The following is a 23939-nucleotide window of genomic DNA, read 5'->3' on the forward strand; positions in this document are numbered from 1 at the left end:
TCAGTGCATAAAGGGACCCAAGCTGCCAGCTTACTCCAATCATGCAAATGAGTCCGCTTCCAAACAAGAGGAACAATTTCCGCTCGACAATCGCACCTTTCTCACTGGTCAAGCCGAACTCGAGAGGTGTGACCTCAGTGGAGGCTCAAGAGCTCCCGCACAGGTCGCCTTCCTCTCTCCTGTGCGTCTCCTGGGTGCTGTTTGTGTGGGCCAGCGCAGCGGCGCCGACAGGCCTCAACACATCAAGCCATGTGCAGAAGAGAAGACTCTCTCAACAGCCAGAGTCAGACTAACATCACTGAAGTTACAACATCTTCACACACCTTCCTCTCCATAAACTATTAAAAGCCATTAAGACTTTCATCTGAGACTGCATCTTCGAACGCAACGCCCGAGGCATTGCAAGTAACAAGAGCAGTTTCTTTGCTTTTTGTATTTGTATTGAGATCAACGATTTCCTGACACGTATGTTCAGAACGATATCTGTATGTACTCTCACACTAGGGTGCGAAACCAAAAAAGCTAGATATGTTTCATATGTAGCTATGTCTGGTGGCGAGAAAATAAAAATAGATTTTATCATCCGACTGGATCTCCTCCTTGCATCATATCGCATTTTTCTTCAATTTCGTGCAGCCCTAATCGAGGGAACATAGCAGACACAAAGAGGGCTCTCGAGCGACCTTCTGATGCCTAATATCACAAATGGGACTTCACAGGTGCGCATTTGTCTAGGGTGTATCCTAGGGGTGTAACGATACACAAACCTGGCGGTTCGGTTCGTCCCACGGTTTTGAGGTCTCGGTTCAGTTCGGTTCGGTTCATTTCGGTGGGGTGGGGTGGGGGGGGGGGGTTTAGAAAGCTAAAATTGCTTTTATTTTTTATTAAACAGTGCTTTAATGAACAAATTGTGTCCTTGTCTTTAAATTAATTCAATTACAAGTAAACGTTTCTCAAGGATAACAAAATGATCTGCTAATGCTGTAAACTACAGCCCTTACTTGCACATTACTATAACATTAAAGCTTAACAACAGAGCCTAGACTTTTAGCCTAAATGATATAATAATAATCAACACTCAAATAACAAATTGTATGAAAACATGTAAACTGCACATAAGGCAATTTTTGCATTAACATGTTTTTACTCTAATTTGTTATTGTTATATAATAATTTACACAGTTGCTGTTATTTTCATGACAACTATTTTAAACATACATTAAATAATCAAGAAATCATAAACAGGTTAAGTAAAATATAATATATAGGCTAATATATAGCATTTATTTAGTGAAAGAGTTAGCAAACCAGCAAGCTGTGGACACTGAATGACTTGCCTGAGGTAAATATAAAGCTATGTGAAAAACTAAGCATTTTATTGACGTATTTCCGCTGTTGAAACACTGATTGAGTGTTTACACGAGTTATGATGCCTTTCAGTAAGTATACTGTATCTTTCAACATACCTTCGGGTGTCCATTCATGTTTATTTTGTAACTGAGGAAGAGATGATCGCGCTCCGCGCTGCCGCATGCATACAGTGATATCTGTCACGCCACATCTAAGAGCGCCAAAACGGCATTTATTGTTTGCATTTCGTGATCAAATAGACATAATTTGAAAGATTACAGCTTGCTTATTATCAAAAGTAACAAAACACTGAGCTTATTGCGATTATATGTGGTTAATGGTGGTTAGGCAACAGCCCTATTCGTTGTGTACACATAACACATGAGGTGCAATGAGCCGGGGCTGGGCGGGGCAGCAGGAGGCGGGGCGTGTTCGGTTCGCCATGAGAGTATCGCGATACGTATCGTGGGTGGTGTATCGCGGTTTTTCGGTTCGGTTCAAATATCGTTACACCCCTAGTGTATCCCTTCCTTCGGCTCACGACGCTGGGATAGGCTCCAGCGTTCCCTCCACCCTATGTAGGACAAGCGTTTTGAATGAATGGACTTCACAGGCACGTGTACGAGGCAGCCATTGGCCACAAGTGAGCCATTTACGACAGGACCAAAGTCTTCAGATGCAATATTCTTATGTAAATTAACACCTACTGGGTGGTTGCCCTGCTCGCTTAATAAACAAACTACAGCTAGTCCAAAACGCAGCAGCTCGAGTTCTTACCAGAACCAGGAAATATGACCATATTAGCCCGGTTCTGTCAACACTGCATTGGCTGCCTATTAAACACCATATTAATTTTAAAATATTGCTGATTACTTACAAAGCACTAAATGGTTTAGCTCCGCAGTACTTGAGCGAGCTCTTAACGCATTATAGTGCTTCACGTCTATTGCGATCTCGAAACTCCGGCCAGTTGATAATACCTAGAATATCAAAATCGACTGCAGGCGGTAGATCCTTTTCCTATTTAGCACCAAAACTCTGGAAAAATCTTCCTAACATTGTCCGGGAAGCAGACACTCTCTGTCAGTTCAAATCTAGACTAAAAACACATCTCTTTGGCCTAGCATACACATAACACACTATAGACTTCCTTAATTCAAAATTAGGCTGCATAGTTTAGATCAGCCGGAACCGGGAACACGTCCCGTAAATCCTGATGTACTCGTTACATCATAAGAAGGATGGCGTCTACGCTAATATTAGTCTCCCTGTTTATCCCGAGGGAACCTCCATGGTGGACCTGCGCCTGGACCCATCCCAACTCATCCTGAAGTGCCAGCCTCATCGACACGACAGCCATCGTCACTGATCCTCAACAACTCGTCTCCATACCGGCGTGATTACTTCGACTTCCAAACAGATGGAAATGGATAAATACTCTAAATGTTCCGATCCAATCTGACTTGTAATGCTGCCCGAATCATACACTGTTCCTTCGTTGGCCAACTGGCCCCCGGCCCCGACTGAGTCTGGTTTCTCCAAGGTTTATTCTCCATTCTGTCCCTGATGGAGTTTTGGTTCCTCGCCACTGTTGCCTTGGCTTTTGGCTTGCTTAGTTGGGGACATTTAAGTAAGGAATAATTGACAACAGGCCGTTGAATTATTAGAAAAATAATGCGCATTATTTTTCTAATAATTCAACGGCCTGAAGTCAATTATTCCGCTTATACTACAGTTACCACACCTCGAAACATTGTTCAGATGATGGATTTCAAGACGTTTGTCAAGTTTTTGTCATTAAAACGCTCTTGTATGTAGGACTAATTTCTTACGCATCTAATCCCATGCCTCCGTTGCTAATTCCAAAACGTCATTTTAGAGTTAGTAACGGAGGTTTGAGCCACTGATAGCAGACTAATGATGGGGACACACTTACGACTTGCTGAAACATTCGAAGACTGACTGTTTCCATCAACTGTAGCAACACAGACTGTGAATAGGCTAAGTTACAGACTGAACGCGCTGAACACGCGTTTGGGCATGATCAGTCATAAGTATCAAATTACATTCATAACTGGCCTTAGTCAGTGTGTCCCGGCTTTATGCAGTTATTAATGCCGTTATTAGAGAGAGAGAGAGAGAGAGATGTTGCAATAATGAGACAGAAAAGCATGTGTGTCAATATTATTATTTATTTATTAATTAAATTTGTTTTAATTCGTTCATTCTTGTTTTCTATAATTGACAGTAGATAACCCAATAAATGAAACACACAAAGCCCTTTTAACAAGTAGGCCTATCAATAATTATTTATTTGTTATATTATCTGGAATAATTACGAAAACCCAGCAGGACTATCAATTTATTTATATAGCCTATGTTCAATTTTATTTTCTATTTAGCCTATAGATAGGACTACATACTTTATTTATTAAAATTAAACTGTATGTGTCCATTGATTGTGAAGTTAGACATCGAAAATTGCAGATCAACCGCATGGGGCTGCATGTTTTTTTCTTGTTATGAATTGTCTCCTATTTTCCGTTATTACAGTTAACTACGCGCAGTGATATAGAACTGTAATGCGGTCAAACCTGCCTGGAACTACTTTAGCCGTGCGTTTCCCTGAAAATAATTGCACACCTTAGAACGTTCTCAACCAATCAGAATCAAGCATTCAACAGCCCTGTAGTATAATATTCCACAATATTATTGATCCGCCTTACTTAAGGTGGACGTTGACGCAATTTTCTTCTAGAAACAAACTTTGCTGTATTATTTTCATGTTATCACTGTGAAGCTGCTTTGATACAATCTGTATTGTAAAAAGCGCTATATAAATAAAGGTGACTTGACTTGACTAGACCTGAATAGAAGTGCATTTTGCTCATCCTATGTACAGAGATGTTTGAATGACAATAAAATGACTTCTGGACCTCACTATATAACTAAGATTACTAAAGCATAACACTGACCTTGGTAATGGCTACCTTGGCCCCTTTGTTGATGAGCTGAACCACATGCTCCGCTTGGCCCTTGTGCGAGGCTATGAGGAGACGCTCAGAGAGAGCTCGCACAGATGATGCATCCTGCTGGGTCATGAATTAGGGAAAGACTCGGGGAGGGGGGAGGTTTGGGGATCAGGAACAGGAACGAGTCCCTCTGCCGTGGGATGAGAGGAGAGAGGAACCATAGATGTCCAGCTCCTGGAGGGATCTAACCCTCATGTCCTTTGGAGAAAGCCTGTAGGGAAACAGGAAATGGTACAACTGTCACAAAAGCAGAAATATTTTTCCAGAGTAATAAGAGCGGATGTGACCACAGGCAATGTGAAACAGAAGAAGAGGAAGGTTTGTGGAGTTGTCAGCACAATATCAACAGATATGTGTCAGTAATGCTTTACAAAAGGTCTCATTTGTTTACTTTAGTTATTAATGTATTTATTAACATGACCTAACAGAGAGTCATTTATTTTTACAACATTTATTAATCTTTGTTAAATGCTATTTTATAAAAAATAAAGCTGTCCATTCTTCATGTTAGTTCACGGTGCATTAACTAATGCTAACAAATGGAAATTTTGATTTAAAAACAAAGAGTAACTGTTGAAATTAACATTAAGATAAATATTATAGAGTTTATTCATGTTAACTAATATCATTTGCAACATAGAATATAATCGCCCCACACGAGTACTGCATGTATGCAGATAAAGTTGGACATACTAGACATTTTGCAGCTAAATAAAAAAAAAACTAAAGTATTTCTAAAGTAATATATCTTCAGAAGGATCTGCAGAACGGCAGCACAAGCTTTGACAGACTGATTTCACGCTGACACTGTTTACACCTGGTTTTGGCAGAGACTTGAGAAATGTCATTTGATCATGTTGTGTTTGACTCACTTGTTTCCTGTGTGCATGAATTTTTCTGACACTTTCCCTTGATTTACGCAGGGTAACACCTCGAGGTCAGCAAATGACAACAGTTATACGACTTCAACATATTGTTTAACTGATAGAATCGTGTGCAAATAAATAAATACTTATAAATAGAGATTATGGAATGTATTCCTTAAAATGAACTAAACAACATGCAATGAATTTTGCACCAAAGCACAGCACCAAGGGATAACGAGTTAATTCATTTATTATCATGATCTAAATGTATGCTAGTACCATGGATGACCAATGGTTACATTTAATGAAACAGTAAAGAATATTACAATTTTATCATCTAAAAATTAGGTTGTTAAAGTTTTTACAGATGTTGCTGTTTTTGTTAATGAAAATAAATTTACATCTGCATCCCAACTCAAGCTACTGTCAAGTGTGCATTTCTAACAGTGTAATACATTCTAAAACATGTAATATTATTAATATTGCAGCCATCACTGCAAACTGTGCTGAAGATACACGTCATCAAAGTCTGGAAACACAAACCTGTTTCATGACTTTAACAATATCACCCGTAAGCACATGCAGAAACTAAGAAATACATTTTTCTATTAAGATATTTATTTTGTTAAGGAAAAAAGAATTTTAAAAAACGTGAAGTGTTCGTCATGTTCTGACAATAAAGAGTCGTTTGACTTTAAAACCACAAATAATGGTCTGGTTTCTACAAATTTTACTTAGGAGCAAAAATGTGCCTTTTAAACTTGAAAGTGTAACCCAGTAGGTTATAACTGTGTTGTTAATAAGTTACTTCAATTTATTAGCTTGTATTTGTTTAATTAAGAGAGAAAATGTGAATTAACCATTCATCTTTGTTTGTGATCATACGTGTATTTGTGCCTTTAAGAGCGCGCGTGCATGAGATACAAGTTTGATAGAGGTGTACTTGTGGAAAACGTGGCTTTAACCATCAAGTTAGGTGTTTGATTAGTTATTGGTTTATGTGAATTAAGTCCCGCCCTCACTGGTGTTTTGTGTAATGTGAGTGGTTGTTCGGGACATGAGAGTTTTTGTTGACAAGCGCGAGGGAGAGAGGGAGCGCGAGGGAGATTGAGAGAGACGCATTTGCGGGTACAGAGTGATTTGATTGACGATTTTATAAGTTAAACAACCTTTAACTGTAATGTAGATCCAAGATGAATTGCTTGTGTGTGCGTCTTTGACTTTGTAGCCAGTGTTTTTATAGTTTTGTTTTGTGTGGCTAACCTGCCGTGTGGGAGCGAATCCGAGTGTTTTCGTTTAGTTATCACTGCGCATATCTGCGCATCTGAACTGATTACAGCGACAGTTAAACAACCGACTAAAGACTGTTTAACCTGGTTGTTGCCCTTCACAACGAGGGAGACCTTGAGGACCAGATAGCGCCCCAAATACCCGCGTTATTTGGGGTTCCTCTGGCGGCGTGGGAGGTGCATTTCGTCGGCTGACGAGGGAGAGAGAGGACGAGGAGCTGCGTGACGCCTGCTGCAGGATTCCGGAGTTGCGGTATCATTGCACGTGGAATTGAGGTATCTTTGTTTGAATTGTTTTGTGCTCAGGAGAGTGAAGGGGCCATTTGTCAGTTTCCCGGCCACCACGAACACGAGCCACGTTTCAGGCCTGCAACGGGGTGGGGTTGAGTCAATGACTGGTGTGTGTGTGTGTGTGGGCCCACCGCATTAAATATTGGTACATTCTAGTATTATTCAGTGCACTGAACATGTAATTGTTTATATTCAGAGTATATTTGGTATAATTTGTGAGTTATTGTATACATTTATCCCATTGAGGTCATTGGTTTAAGATATACTGATTCTATTGGACCTGTATACTAATTTCAGTAGGTCGGGCATCTGAGAAATTGTCCTTCGAGGATTAAATTGTGTCCCATTTAATGTGAATGTGATTGTGGGAACACTTCACATTCTGAAACTCATTGTTTGAGCCAGTTAACATTTGATCATTCTATTACAATTAAATCCTTTATTTGTTTTGTACTTTTACCAGTGTGTTATTCTTTCAGAAGTGTTTGTTGACTTCATCAGTTTGGGGGCGTAGAGATTTAATTCTGAGTAACTTCGTAAAAGGAAAGTATAGATTATTATTCTAATTTTCTAAAAGAGAATTAATTCATTTAGTGACACCAGAGGGGCCTAACTTCAACATCTGTAGGCATATAGTTAATGAATCTGGAGCGCTGTCCTACTTAATTACAAGAAAGACAGGTAGGGGGCGCTACATAAAGTGGGGGCTCGTCCGGGATCTCCCTCTGTGAGTCACACAATAGTTGATGCTGAAAGAAGAAAAAGAGGAATTAAGCTCAACACACCCCTGTAATTACATCATAATTAACTGAAAAGTGCATAAAGTGTCATCATGGCTCTATCAAAAGACCCCAGTCTCCAAGCAGAGTTGGCCAACTGGTGCAAAGATGCTAGCATTGAAGAGACTCATGCTTTAATGCTGTTAAACGTACCCGTTCACACCGAAGTGGCCGAAATTGAAGAGGCGATGGAAGCTGTAAAAGCTCTAGGGAGAGTTCGTGTAAGGGACACGAGAGAAGGACCCACTTCACATTACCTGCTGGTGTTGTGTGAGTGCAGACAAGCCATCGACCCAAAGCGCATACCTCCTGAAGTGTCACGGGGAGACAAGAAAGAGCCATGGCCAGTCATAGTAATCCAGACAAAGGCATCGGCTGCTGACACCGCTTCTGCAGGTTTTACAGAAAAGTTTGCGAAGTTCCTGATGGAAGAAGGAAAGTCTCTTAGCGATGTACATGCTTTGATTTCTCCACACAGTGCCACCGACAGTTCCCCTGAGTCAATTATACGCGCCATGGGTGAGGAGAATATGGAAAATTGGATTGATCAAGCCAGGCTGCTGATAACTGAGTGTGACTGCTCCGAAAAAGAAAAACGACGCAGAATTGTGGAAAGCCTCAAGGGACCTGCAATGGACATTGTAAGAGCTGTTAGATTCTCTGATCCTGAAGCTAGTGCCTCACAGTATCTGGAAGCGTTGGAGAGCACCTTTGGATCATCTGAGTCTGGTGAGGATTTATACTTCAAGTTTCGTCTTATGCGCCAGGGAACAGGGGAGGCCTTGTCTGAATTCCTGAGACGGATGGAGAAGACCCTCAGCAAAGTAGTGGAAAGAGATGGACTGACTCACAGTCTGGTCGATAAAGTACGAGTGGAACAGCTGATTAGAGGGGCTGTGAATTCTGACATGATGTTGCTCCAACTGAGGCTGAGAGAAAGAAAAAATCACCCACCTTCTTTCCTGAGTCTGCTGAAGGAAATCCGTGAGGCGGAGGAGAGTGAATCGGCTCGCCACAGAATGTCTGCAAAAGCTAAGGCCATACATTTCCATGAAGAGGAAAGAGCCAGCACGTCTGTTATCCAGGAACTCAAGGCCGAGCTTCAAGAATTGAGAACCCAAATAAGGGGAGTTGAGCCAAAAGCCATGTCTACTTCATCATTAGTGATTGAAACTAAAGAAAAACCATTCAAGAAGACTGAAAAAACTGATGATTCAGAAGTACAAGAGTTAAAGAAACAGGTCCAACACTTACAGCAGCAGTTGGCAGTTCTGAGTGTCAGTTCTACTCAATACTCACCTCATGTTCCAGAGCAGCGGCCAAAACCATCCCAGTCTGTTTCCACGTCGTTAAGATACCAGTCAGCCCGAACAAGAGATGACTACTTCTGCTACAAGTGTGGAGAAGATGGCCATATTGCCACAAAGTGTCAAGCGCCACCAAATTCTGATCAAGTGATTCAGAAGCTGATTCGTTCTTTGAGGCAGGTAAAGGGTGGAAAGCCTGAGACGGCTGACAATAGAACTACTCAAAACCAAGCCTGTTTCTCCAAAAAGAGCCAGACCACCATCCATGAATCCAGCCGTCTTCCTAAAGGACTAGTAGGACCGGCATCCACTGTAAAAGTGAAGCTTAATGATCGTGTATGTCAAGCACTGTTAGACAGCGGATCACAAGTGACGATTGTGTTTGAAAGCTGGTATTCCAAGAATCTGCCTGATGTGCCCATTCACCCGTTGACTGGATTATCCATATGGGGCCTCAGTTCTTCCAGTTACCCGTACAAGGGATATATCATCGTGGATGTCACATTTCCTGCCTCTGTCACTGGTGTGGAGGAGCCGTTGTCCATCCTGGCTCTTGTATGTCCTGAACCCCAGGGTCCTTCCCAATTGCCAGTCATTATTGGTACCAATGCCAGTTTCTTCACCCGCCTTGCGACCCTTAGCCATGATACAGAAGGATCCAGTGTTGCACGTGCTTTGAGAATCCAGACTCGACACCCTGCAATCCATCTGTCACCGCCGAAAAAACCGGACCATCTTCCTGATTCACCTGAAGGAGAAGTTCGATGGATAGGACCTGGCGATTGCGTAGTTCCCCCGAGGGGAGAAGTGTGTGCTGTCTGTAAACTGGAGACTGACAAGCCGTTAAGAAAAGAGATTTTTGTGGTGGACACGCCTGAGGACGCTAGTCTTCCAGCTGGAACATTCATAACCCCAGTGGTACTACCATCATCCGCCGTAGAAGGACAACGCATCCAGGTGATGATCCATAATGTAACATCAAAAAATATCTCCATTCCGGTGGGAACAGTAATTGCCAATGTATATCCAACTGACACACTCACTGCCAGGACTGAAGAACAGAGCTCCCAAGCAATAGACCCAAGTTTGTTTAAGTTTGGTGAGTCGTCCATTTCTGAGGCCTGGGAACGGAGACTGCGCCACAAGTTGGCCACCAGAGGTGATGTGTTTTCTGTTGAAGAATGGGATGTTGGATTAGCTCGTGGAGTGGAGCATCCCATCAGACTGAAAGACCCAAAACCGTTCCGCGAACGCTCCAGACGCATCGCTCCTGCAGACATCGAGGATGTACGACGTCACATCAAAGACTTGTTAGCAGCGGGAATAATTACAGAGTCAAGGAGTCCGTATGCATCGCCCATTGTGGTAGCACGGAAGAAGAGTGGGGCAATCAGAATGTGCATCGATTATCGCACTCTAAATGCTCGTACTATCCCTGATCAGTACACTACTCCCAGGATCGACGATGCCTTGGACAGTTTGGCTGGTAGTAAATGGTTTTCCGTGCTGGACCTCCGCAGTGGGTACTATCAGATAGCCATGGCGGAGGAAGATAAAGAAAAGACAGCGTTTATCTGTCCCCTGGGATTCTTCCAGTTTGAACGGATGCCTCAAGGGATCACTGGAGCTCCAGCCACCTTCCAGCGGCTCATGGAGAAAGCTGTTGGTGACATGCATCTCCTCCAAGTAATAGTATACCTGGATGACATCATTGTGTTCGGACGCACCCTTGAAGAACACGAAGAGAGGCTGTTAAAAGTCCTGGACCGTCTGAGAGAATGTGGCCTGAAAGTGTCAATAGATAAGTGCCAGTTCTGCCAGCCTCAAGTTCGGTATGTGGGCCACATTGTATCAGCTGCTGGAGTATCACCAGACCCAGCCAAGGTTGAAGCCGTAACACGCTGGAAAAGGCCCACTGACCTAAAGACATTGAGGTCGTTCCTGGGGTTTTGTGGATTTTACCGGAGGTTCATAAAGGATTACTCCGCCATTGTAAGGCCTTTAACAGAGCTCACTAAAGGTTACCCGCCAACATCTGGGCAAAAAAGCAAGTCAAGTGATGGGAAGATTTACTTCAGAGTATCGGAACCCTTTGGAGAGCGTTGGGACGACACTTGTACAGCAGCGTTCCATAAAATCATTTACTGTCTCACCCATGCCCCAGTACTTGCTTTCGCGGATCCTGCCAAGCCTTATGTACTGCATGTAGACGCTAGTCTGAGTGGACTGGGGGCCGTTTTGAATCAGGAGCATTCTGGAGGAATGAGGCCCGTGGCCTACGCAAGCCGGAAACTGAGTGCATCAGAACAACGGTACCCCATACATCAGCTAGAGTTCTTGGCACTCAAGTGGGCGGTAGTGGATAAGTTTCACGACTACCTATATGGAGCCCAGTTCGTGGTAAAGACCGACAACAATCCCCTGACCTATGTGTTGTCAAGTGCCAAGCTGAGTGCGACGGGTCATCGTTGGTTAGCTGCCTTAGCTACCTATAACTTCAGCTTGCAATACAAACCAGGAAGTGCCAACATCGATGCGGATGTATTGTCTCGCTACCCCTGTGAATCAACTGCTTGCTCTGAATGGAAGGAGATACCCAAGTCAGGAGTAAGAGCCATCTGTCAGTTAGCAGTGGTTGCTGAAAGTGGAAGCTCATCATCCAGACTGGTGGATCCGTTGGGTGTGTTACCTGAGGGTATTCCTGAAGCTTTCTCTTGTCCCACAGCTTTGGGGCTTAGTCAAATGGAACAGTTGAGCACTACTGAGTTGAGGAAAGCTCAAGAGGAAGACCAGGTAGTTGGTGTAGTAAAGCGAGAAGTGGAGTCAGGAAGGATTCTTACTGGTACTAGGAGTTCTGATGCTACCATTGCTCTGTTACAGCGGCAGGGAGACAAGTTAAAGATAAAGAGTCAACTTCTGTACAGAGTCACCAAAAGTTCCTGTGGTAGAGACAAGACACAACTCGTCTTACCCGAGAAGTACTGGGCTACTGTGTTACAATCATTGCACGACGACTCTGGTCACTTGGGAGTAGAAAAAACTACGGAACTTGTGAAAGACCGTTTCTATTGGCCTAGAATGTCTGCATACATAGAGCAGTATGTCAAGGATTGTGGCCGGTGTGTAATGAGAAAGACGTTACCCAAGAGAGTGGCCCCACTGAATCACATACACAGCAGTGGGCCATTCGACTTAGTGTGCATCGACTTTCTGTCAATTGAACCGGACTCAAAAGGTATTGGTAATGTTCTCGTCGTAACAGACCACTTCACACGCTACGCTCAAGCGTTCACCACCAAAGACCAGAAAGCTCTGACTGTGGCTAAGATACTGTGTGACAAATTCTTCGTTCACTATGGCTTACCCTCTCGCATCCATTCTGATCAGGGTCGAGATTTTGAGAGTGGTCTCATAAAAGAGCTTCTAAGCATGTTGGGAATCCGAAAGTCCAGAACGACTCCCTATCATCCTCAAGGAGACCCACAGCCAGAACGGTTCAACAGAACGCTCCTTTCCATGCTTGGTACCCTGAATCCAGCCGAAAAGAACCGATGGAGTCAGCACATTAACAGTTTAGTACACGCTTACAACTGTACTAAGAACGAAGCCACTGGGTTTTCCCCTTACTATCTTCTGTTCGGAAGAGAGGCTCGTTTGCCAGTGGATGTGTGTTTCGGGACTTCGCCTGATGGAAAGGGAGCAGGAAGCCATCGACAGTATGTGGAAAGAATGAAATTAGACTTACAGAGAGCATATCAGTTAGCCACCGAAACTGCCCAGAAAAGTCAGCGAAGGAACAAACGGTTGTACGACAAGCGAGTGAAACACCAGAGTCTGACTGTGGGAGATCGTGTGCTGATAAGAAATCTGGCATTGACTGGAAAGAACAAACTCTGCAACAAGTGGAATTCTGTTCCTTACCTGGTGGTGGAAAAGCTAGAGAACTTACCAGTGTATCGCCTGAAACCTGAGTCCGGAATGGGAAGTGTAAGAACATTACACCGAGACCATCTCTTGCCAGTTGGGGATCATGTGAGGTTGACAGATGCTGGAGAACCTACAAGAGTTGTTGCTCCGGCGGAGACCAGGACAAGATCTAGGGAGAGAAAACGGAGAAGAGGATTAGGAGAAAGAAATGTAGTGCCGACAGGGTGTGAGTTGAGAAACTCCTCTGAAAGTGAAGAGGATGACGTGTGTTATTACTACTCGGATAGAGTGGAGAGACAGCACAGTCCAGAGTGTGTTACACTGGAGGACTCTACAGTGGAGGATGAACCGGTTAACTGTGGATGGGAGGTGGATAGACCTTTTGACGACATGGCAGAGCCGATGATCATGGAAGAAGGCCCTGGAGAGTTTCCCGATCGAAGTTCAGAGACTAGGGGAGATCCTGGTTTAGAAGGGGGAGAGATGGAAAGAATTAACGCTACTAAAGAGGTAGTAGAGACAGTTCATTCCCGCCCAAAAAGGGAGATACGACCCGTAGTCAAGTTGAGCTATGATTCTCTGGGACAGCCCACTAACAGACCCTTAACTCTGATTCATAGAGGGATGGTCATAAATGTAGAGGGTGGGGAAGGTTCAGAAAGGAAACCCTGTAACACCATGTGGTGTCACCCTATGGCACAATGTGTTCGTTGTACTCAGTTAAACCCTTCTACTGAGCCTAAAGTCACCATTAAGGTGTTGAGAAGTAATCTCATGGGGTCATGAGATGTTTAGAAGGGGGAGCATGTAACCCAGTAGGTTATAACTGTGTTGTTAATAAGTTACTTCAATTTATTAGCTTGTATTTGTTTAATTAAGAGAGAAAATGTGAATTAACCATTCATCTTTGTTTGTGATCATACGTGTATTTGTGCCTTTAAGAGCGCGCGTGCATGAGATACAAGTTTGATAGAGGTGTACTTGTGGAAAACGTGGCTTTAACCATCAAGTTAGGTGTTTGATTAGTTATTGGTTTATGTGAATTAAGTCCCGCCCTCACTGGTGTTTTGTGTAATGTGAGTGGTTGTTCGGGACATGAGAGTTTTTGTTGACAAGCGCGAGGGAGAGAGGGAGCGCGAGGGAGATTGAGAGAGACGCATTTGCGGGTACAGAGTGATTTGATTGACGATTTTATAAGTTAAACAACCTTTAACTGTAATGTAGATCCAAGATGAATTGCTTGTGTGTGCGTCTTTGACTTTGTAGCCAGTGTTTTTATAGTTTTGTTTTGTGTGGCTAACCTGCCGTGTGGGAGCGAATCCGAGTGTTTTCGTTTAGTTATCACTGCGCATATCTGCGCATCTGAACTGATTACAGCGACAGTTAAACAACCGACTAAAGACTGTTTAACCTGGTTGTTGCCCTTCACAACGAGGGAGACCTTGAGGACCAGATAGCGCCCCAAATACCCGCGTTATTTGGGGTTCCTCTGGCGGCGTGGGAGGTGCATTTCGTCGGCTGACGAGGGAGAGAGAGGACGAGGAGCTGCGTGACGCCTGCTGCAGGATTCCGGAGTTGCGGTATCATTGCACGTGGAATTGAGGTATCTTTGTTTGAATTGTTTTGTGCTCAGGAGAGTGAAGGGGCCATTTGTCAGTTTCCCGGCCACCACGAACACGAGCCACGTTTCAGGCCTGCAACGGGGTGGGGTTGAGTCAATGACTGGTGTGTGTGTGTGTGTGGGCCCACCGCATTAAATATTGGTACATTCTAGTATTATTCAGTGCACTGAACATGTAATTGTTTATATTCAGAGTATATTTGGTATAATTTGTGAGTTATTGTATACATTTATCCCATTGAGGTCATTGGTTTAAGATATACTGATTCTATTGGACCTGTATACTAATTTCAGTAGGTCGGGCATCTGAGAAATTGTCCTTCGAGGATTAAATTGTGTCCCATTTAATGTGAATGTGATTGTGGGAACACTTCACATTCTGAAACTCATTGTTTGAGCCAGTTAACATTTGATCATTCTAGTACAATTAAATCCTTTATTTGTTTTGTACTTTTACCAGTGTGTTATTCTTTCAGAAGTGTTTGTTGACTTCATCAGTTTGGGGGCGTAGAGATTTAATTCTGAGTAACTTCGTAAAAGGAAAGTATAGATTATTATTCTAATTTTCTAAAAGAGAATTAATTCATTTAGTGACACCAGAGGGGCCTAACTTCAACATCTGTAGGCATATAGTTAATGAATCTGGAGCGCTGTCCTACTTAATTACAAGAAAGACAGGTAGGGGGCGCTACAAAAGAAATAAAGATTTAACATTTATAGCGATACTTCTCGATATCGACTGATTTTACAGATTAACTCTCTGGGGTCGGCGGTCTCGCCGGCGATACCAGCTCACTTTTTTCCTTATCAGTGCAAAAGAGACTCAAATTACTCTGTTAATTTTGATCTTACATATAAGTGTTGTACATCATTAGATCCTGTTAAGTTTCTATTTTTTTTGTGGATACTCACAATAAAAACAAAGTGTTGTGCTTTTCACCAAATAAAGAAAAACAAACATGATGCGAGTTTTGCGTTCTCTCTGTCAGTGAAGTCCATTCTGAAACGCGTCCTAAGATTAACTGTAACTCCGCGATTACTTGTCACACAGGCACGAGAGGTTTTTCTTTATGAAGCTTGAATTCTCTTCTTTTAAATGAAGTAATTTATATAAAAAACAAATATTCTCAGTTTATGCAATCTGTATGAAAAGAGAGTGCTGTCAGTATTTTTTCCCCCAGCTCATTACACTTCATTACGCGTTAATCTGACACGCCCACGGACGACGCGCGCTATTCAAACGCAAATGTCGAGGCAAGCCATGACAACGCCCACATCAGCTGTTCCACCGCGGCGGTAAAATGTGTGGTGTATTTGCTGCCTTTTACCGCTAAGAGGCGCTACAATCATAGACTCTGAAAAGTGTTCGTTTATTCCGGTTTATTCTCTCTAATGCGTAATCTGCTGCCGCACCGCGCTGATTCAGAGCGATTGAAAGCTGGTAGCAGAAGAATTCAACAAGTGAAACGTAGTTAAAATAATTCATAATCACAATACTGAAATTAGGCTACTGAAATGTAATTGAATAAATAATGAAAACATTTCAACATAAAACATTGCAATAAAAACATTTAGGCTACATGAACGAGGCTTTACAATTTTAACAGCGTACAGACGATAGCTCAGTGATCAACGCAACGACACGAGCTTCGAGGAGCTTCAACAGACCCGAGATCGAATCTCAATGTAGCATAGATGTTGTTAACCGATGTTGTCCTACGTTTATATTTTCCCACCTTGATGCTTAAATAGGTAACTGTTTATATCTGTTTACTTATTTAAAGTCAAGAGTTTTGTTTGATTATCATTACAACATAAATTTGCTACATTCCTGTAGAACCGCAGCCGCTGCACAAACGACAAAAACTGATGAAGATTGTCAGCCGATCAGAAAATGAAAATGAAGAAGCTCGTCTTTAGTCTGCTAAATTATTGTGTAATGTAAAAGAACACTAAAATTACTTAAGTTTGAAACCAAGTTCGAACATTTCAAGGTTTAAATTGTTTAATTTAAAACAGGGTTGCATCTTGTTTAGAGTTTATTTCTTTTGCGATGCAAAATAAGAAACACTAGGCTAATCTTATTCTTGCGACATTTTAAATTTGTATTGCCAAAGAAATTACAGCTAAATTAAACAATTAAAACAGTAGGCCTACAAAACGAAAATTGTCCAAAGAAACATAATTAAATTAAAAACATGCGTTTCTCTTTGCCTCTCTCGCGCTGGATCTCTTTTTAACAAGTTTATTTAGTCTCCCTCGCTGCGCGCGCGGGTCTCTCTCTCGAAATTAATCATTTCAGGGTAAAAACACATCATACAGCTGATAATACTGTATATGTCGCTGCGTGTCAGCCATACAAATCACGAAAAAATTATTTAACCTTTAATTGTTGCTTCAAAGACACAGCATGCCTTGTTGAATTCACCTTACAATAACTTCAATTGAAATTTTGTGTGAAAAAAAACTTTAAATAGGCTACAATAAATAAACTACAATATTTATAATTTAATAAGATATGGGGCCTACATTTGGACACAGATTTATCCTTACAATAATTTTGCCTGCTCATCAGGCTGGCTATCCGACACTCTCCATATGAAAGAGGAACATTAACACCTTTGTCCAGCAACTGTCCCTCCAACCCCCCACAGGCTATCGGAGTCTGAGGCTGACTTAACACAAAGAGAAGTCGCAATTCACACTTAAATCGCCATTCTAGACAGTGTTGATAATGAAGGAATTAAATGATTTAAGTTACATGTAGCCTAGTGATATTTCTGTCATAAAAGTTTATTACTAAATATTTCATTATTTCAATAATTGATGAAATAAAACTGGTTTGGGGCAGCTTTTTCCAAGCAAAACTAAATATAATCTGAAAAAACGCTTGTGAATTTGTTGTCACTTAATATTAAAGTCTACAGGGATCTTTGGATCCTTACAACCAGGCATGCAATTTGTGAATTAAGTTTTTATTTTATTTTGTATTATTCAAATAAATATCGAAACACGGTGCTTCGTGGTAATGCTGCTAAATTAAATAACATTTATAGAATAATTATGAACTTAAATGAAACAATATCGCAACATTTCGACAAATACATTATTATGTTTTTACATTTTAATTCAGGGCGATTTAGCCTACATTTAATTAGAGCGAGATTTTCACCCATGTCTTGTCATTTTCTCATTGGGAAGCGCATGTTTGAGTAGATCCTCTGTACCTCTCGTTTTCATATGGATTAGCCTACATAATCAGATAACATTTATTAGCCTAAATATTTAGACATTTAAAGGCTTTAGACATAGCCGATTTCTTATCGTGACTGAGCTGAAGTGGCTTTCGGTTCATTTTTGTGACGCGCAGTTCCCGGAGACAGAGAGGACAGATATACTGTTTTTGTCGTTAGCCTAATATGAATACAAGTTTACAGTTTTGAACGATGTAAGCTACTCTACTCTTATCTGTATGACCAAAAAATTACGGAGTCGCCTATTAAGTTATTTTAGCTGTAATAATGAGATAAATAAATTAATCTAAATGAACGCGCCGCCGCGTTTGTCGAACACTAACTCACGATGCCAGAATAAAACCCGACTTTAGAAAAATGCATAGGGTCACTCGGCGTGGTGTGCCAAAACACTTAATTATAAACTTCAATATTTCATTCAAAATAATCTCAACACGCTTTGTGAAATTTTGAAAAGCCGTGCATGCATTAAGGCCACTGGAACTAATGAACAACTGAAACGCTGGTTTTGATTTTATTGTTTTTCGTTTAAACGTGCCTGTTGCATATCTCTATTTTATATATTTGATATTGGTGAAGTAGCCTATAGCATTGATTAGCTGTGGAGGGAGGGGTGTGGGGATTAAAATAATTCAGCAGAAGTAGGGATGTTTAGACCAGAAGGAAATCCCAGTCCCCCCTGGCAAATCACACTTTACTTAAAACCATGTTTTTAAAAACTCTAGGTTGTAGGGAACAGACCTCTCTGCCATGCGCGCGCACGGTTTGGAGCACAATATCTGTCTCGCATGCACGCTCGCTCTAAATAGATTACGGGATATTTTAACTAATTTACGGTATAACTAGTCGATCACGAGTGGCTCAACAGGTAGATCTATAGATAAACTATATCTTTCAGGAATTTGACCGACCGGGTTGACACTTCAGCGTGAGAAATCGGGGGGGGTGGCGTGAGAGCCTGGAATAAATAAATAAAAAAATATATATAGCCTATATAAAACAAAACTGTATGGTGTAACAGAGTTTTAGAGCTAGACAAATCTCTCTGCAATAATAAATATAAAATATACAGCAGACCATGTTTGTGCGAGATTTGAACCTGTGTCATCTTGATGATGAACCATCAGTTCTACCGCTCGGCTATGAATTTTGTTACTGAGAAATAACCAAACGTTTGATTCTCACATGAGCGAGAAAACGTTTTGTCTTTAGCCTGTGAGTGTAGGCCTACTTTAACCTTTTACAGTTTTAAAAGATTATATCTTATCTGTATGACCAACAATTTGTTGTAGGCTTATTTGGAAATTACCATAACTTGTAGTATTTCATCCTTAGGCTACTGTTAATAGACATTAGCCCCACTTACGTTTTGCTAAATGTCCCTTTGCGCCACCTGGCGGTCATTTCGCGTACGACTTTGAAATGCGACTGGTTTATTTTTACCGCGGTGGATGGCTAAAAATGGTATGTGGATGGCTAAAATGTGTGACTAAAAATGTGCTTTTGGCTTTCATTTATATTTTGATTGTTTGTATATATATATATATATATATATGTATATGTATATATATATATATATATATATATATATATATATATATGTATATATATATATATATATATATATATATATATATATATATATATAATGAGCCTTTCATTCAGGGGTGTCACACAAGAAAGAATGCAAGGACAATATATATATATATATAAATAAATAAATATTTATATACACACACACACACACACACACACACATATATATATATATATATATATATATGTGTGTGTGTGTGTGTGTGTGTGTGTATATAAATATTTATTTATTTATATATATATATTGTCCTTGCATTCTTTCTTGTGTGACACCCCTGAATGAAAGGCTCATTAGTATGCAGTCTGCTCAGGTGAGAACTGCCTAATTATTCATGAGGGGGTTGGGCCGATCCGCCCATCCGCATATTGCCTTTGCAAACAAAAAAATGTTTTTCACAATTTAAAACAATCTATTGTTTTATGTGAATGATTAGCCAGAATGATTTTCAGATCAATTTGAAGCAAATACTCTAGGCGACAACATCCACTAGTCAAAAGTCTTGTGGACAGATATTTAGTATGTTATTTGTGGCCATATATTAGAAAATTTATTTTTTAGTTTTTTCAATAACCACGCATAAACAATATTCTCTCAAAAATACAAACATGTACATACATGTTGCTCACATATAATGGTAGCCCTGTGTGTGCTATATAGAGTGTAATTTCACCTGTGCCATTAATATGTTTATAAGCAACTGAAAAATGCACAAATGTCAGAGCATGCCAAAACATCTCAAGGACCCCGAAAACACCTCAGACCCCAGAGGGTTAAATTAGTATTGACAATTAATCGATCGTTGATGAATCATTGGCATCCCAAGACACACTATGCAGCATTAACACTAATTCCTTAAATTCGGCATCAACAGCTGGAACTGTTTCCACATGATACAAACCTGATTAAATAAGTGCTTTGAAATGTACAAAGCTACAGTCTAAACCCCCAGTCCTTCAAGTCTAAAACTTCAAAGTCAGTAGAGAGATTTATGACGTATATTGATGACCACTGAAAGGGCCACAGATGCACTATGGTAATAATTCAGAGGAGAGCTGACATGAGCAAGTGTAGACAGATCCTCAACACCACAGCCACACTTGCTCCTACAGACATCCGTGTGTTTGACGGGTTCCCGGGACGAGGACTTCTCATGTTATATAGGAGGACTTCTCATGTTATATACAGTCCCAGACCCAGACAATGGCAAACCCTAAACAATGGCCTGTTCACAACCTGAAACATTACCCATAGACATACCTGATACATGGCTCATAGATACAGCTGTTTCATGCTTTCCCCAAAGGAAAAGAGAAAAACATTCTCAACTTTTTAGGAGAATATTAGACACAAATTGTATTTGTAAAGCTTAATGCTCAAACAACAGAAAAGCACACTGGGACATTGTGAAATGAGCCGTTTGTTTAACTGCCAAGAACTTCCAAAATAATAAATTCAGCTTGTTATTGGCCAAGACAACACCATAAAATTATGTATACCTTTCTGAACTTTTATCAAAACACACATATTGGGTTTCCATGTTTTATGGGGACTTTCCATAGACATCATGATTTTTATGCTGTGCAAACTGTATATTTTCTCCCCATACACTAACCCAACCCCTAAAACTACCCATCACACAGACTAACCCATCCCCTAAACCTACCCATCACACACACACTAACCCAACGCCTAAAACTACCCATCACACACACACACTAACCCAGCCCCTAAAACTACCCATCACACACACACTAACCCAACCCCTAAAACTACCCATCACACACTAACCCAACCCCTAAACCTACCCATCACACACACACACTAACCCGACCCCTAAACCTACCCATCACACACACACTAACCCAACCCCTAAAACTACCCATCACACACACACTAACCCGACCCCTAAACCTACCCATCACACACACACTAACCCAACCCCTAAACCTACCCATCACACACACACTAACCCGACCCCTAAACCTACCCATCACACACACACTAACCCAACCCCTAAACCTACCCATCACACACACACTAACCCGACCCCTAAAACTACCCATCACACACACACTAACCCAACCCCTAAACCTACCCATCACACACACACACTAACCCGACCCCTAAACCTACCCATCACACACACACTAACCCAACCCCTAAACCTACCCATCACACACACACTAACACGACCCCTAAACCTACCCATCACACACACACTAACCCGACCCCTAAAACTACCCATCACACACACACACACTAACCCAGCCCCTAAAACTACCCATCACACACACTAACCCGACCCCTAAACCTACCCATCACACACACACTAACCCAACCCCTAAAACTACCCATCACACACACACACTAACCCAGCCCCTAAAACTACCCATCACACACACTAACCCAATCCCTTAAACTACCCATCACACACTAACCCAACCCCTAAACCTACCCATCCCACACACACTAACCCAACCCCTAAAACTACCCATCACACACACACTAACCCGACCCCTAAACCTACCCATCACACACACTAACCCGACCCCTAAAACTACCCATCACACACACTAACCCGACCCCTAAAACTACCCATCACACACACACTAACCCAACCCCTAAAACTACCCATCACATACACACTAACCCGACCCCTAAACCTACCCATCACACACACACTAACCCAACCCCTAAAACTACCCATCACACACACACTAACCCAACCCCTAAAACTACCCATCACACACACACTAACCCAACCCCTAAACCTACCCATCACACACACACTAACCCAACCCCTAAAACTACCCATCACACACACACTAACCCGACCCCTAAACCTACCCATCACACACACACTAACCCGACCCCTAAAACTACCCATCACACACACACTAACCCGACCCCTAAACATACCCATCACACACACACACTAACCTAACCCTTAAACCTACCCATCACACACACACTAACCCAACCCCTAAAACTACCCCTCACACACACACTAACCCAACCCCTAAAACTACCCATCACACACACACTAACCCGACCCCTAAAACTACCCATCACACACACACTAACCCAACCCCTAAAACTACCCATCACACACACACTAACCCAACCCCTAAACCTACCCATCCCACACACACTAACCCAACCCCTAAAACTACCCATCACACACACTAACCCGACCCCTAAAACTACCCATCACACACACACTAACCCGACCCCTAAAACTACCCATCACACACACACTAACCCAACCCCTAAAACTACCCATCACATACACACTAACCCGACCCCTAAACCTACCCATCACACACACACTAACCCAACCCCTAAACCTACCCATCACACACACACTAACCCGACCCCTAAAACTACCCATCACACACACACTAACCCAACCCCTAAAACTACCCATCACACACACACTAACCCGACCCCTAAACCTACCCATCACACACACACTAACCCAACCCCTAAAACTACCCATCACACACACACTAACCCGACCCCTAAACCCACCCATCACACACACACTAACCCAACCCCTAAAACTACCCATCACACACACACTAACCCGACCCCTAAAACTACCCATCACACACACACACTAACCCAACCCCTAAACCTACCCATCCCACACACACTAACCCAACCCCTAAAACTACCCATCACACACACACTAACCCGACCCCTAAACCTACCCATCACACACACACACTAACCCAACCCCTAAACCTACCCATCACACACACACTAACCCAACCCCTAAACCCACCCATCCCACACACACTAACCCAACCCCTAAAACTACCCATCACACACACACTAACCCGACCCCTAAACCTACCCATCACACACACACTAACCCAACCCCTAAACCTACCCATCACACACACACTAACCCAACCCCTAAAACTACCCATCACACACACACTAACCCAACCCCTAAACCTACCAATCACACACACACTAACCCAACCCCTAAAACTACCCATCACACACACACTAACCCGACCACTAAACCTACCCATCACACACACACTAACCCAACCCCTAAACCCACCCATCCCACACACACTAACCCAACCCCTAAAACTACCCATCACACACACACTAACCCGACCCCTAAACCTACCCATCACACACACACTAACCCAACCCCTAAACCTACCCATCACACACACACTAACCCAACCCCTAAAACTACCCATCACACACACACTAACCCAACCCCTAAACCTACCAATCACACACACACTAACCCAACCCCTAAAACTACCCATCACACACACACTAACCCGACCACTAAACCTACCCATCACACACACACTAACCCAACCCCTAAACCTACCCATCACACACACACTAACCCAACCCCTAAAACTACCCATCACACACACACTAACCCAACCCCTAAACCTACCCATCACACACACACTAACCCAACCCCTAAAACTACCCATCACACACACACTAACCCAACCCCTAAACATACCCATCACACGCACACACTAACCCAACCCCTAAACCTACCCATCACACACACACTAACCCAACCCCTAAAACTACCCATCACACACACACTAACCCAACCCCTAAACCTACCCATCACAC

General features: G+C 42.2%; 1 protein-coding gene across 3 annotated transcripts in view; it reads right to left on the minus strand.

Moving 5' to 3' along the window:
- Positions 1-23939, minus strand: part of ankrd6b (ankyrin repeat domain 6b) — a 66163-nt gene that overhangs the window by 32558 nt on the left and 9666 nt on the right. For all 3 annotated transcript variants that reach the window (XM_056246432.1, XM_056246377.1, XM_056246488.1), the window contains exon 2: positions 4326-4593. In XM_056246432.1, coding sequence (XP_056102407.1) covers positions 4326-4451 — 126 coding nt within the window. In that variant the 5' untranslated portion in view covers positions 4452-4593. The remainder of the gene's footprint in view (positions 1-4325; positions 4594-23939) is intronic.

Source organism: Rhinichthys klamathensis, unplaced genomic scaffold, assembly GCF_029890125.1.
Source record: "Rhinichthys klamathensis goyatoka isolate OS25496 unplaced genomic scaffold, OSU_Roscu_1.1 h1tg000001l_1, whole genome shotgun sequence".
Taxonomy (NCBI): Eukaryota; Metazoa; Chordata; class Actinopteri; order Cypriniformes; family Leuciscidae; genus Rhinichthys; species Rhinichthys klamathensis.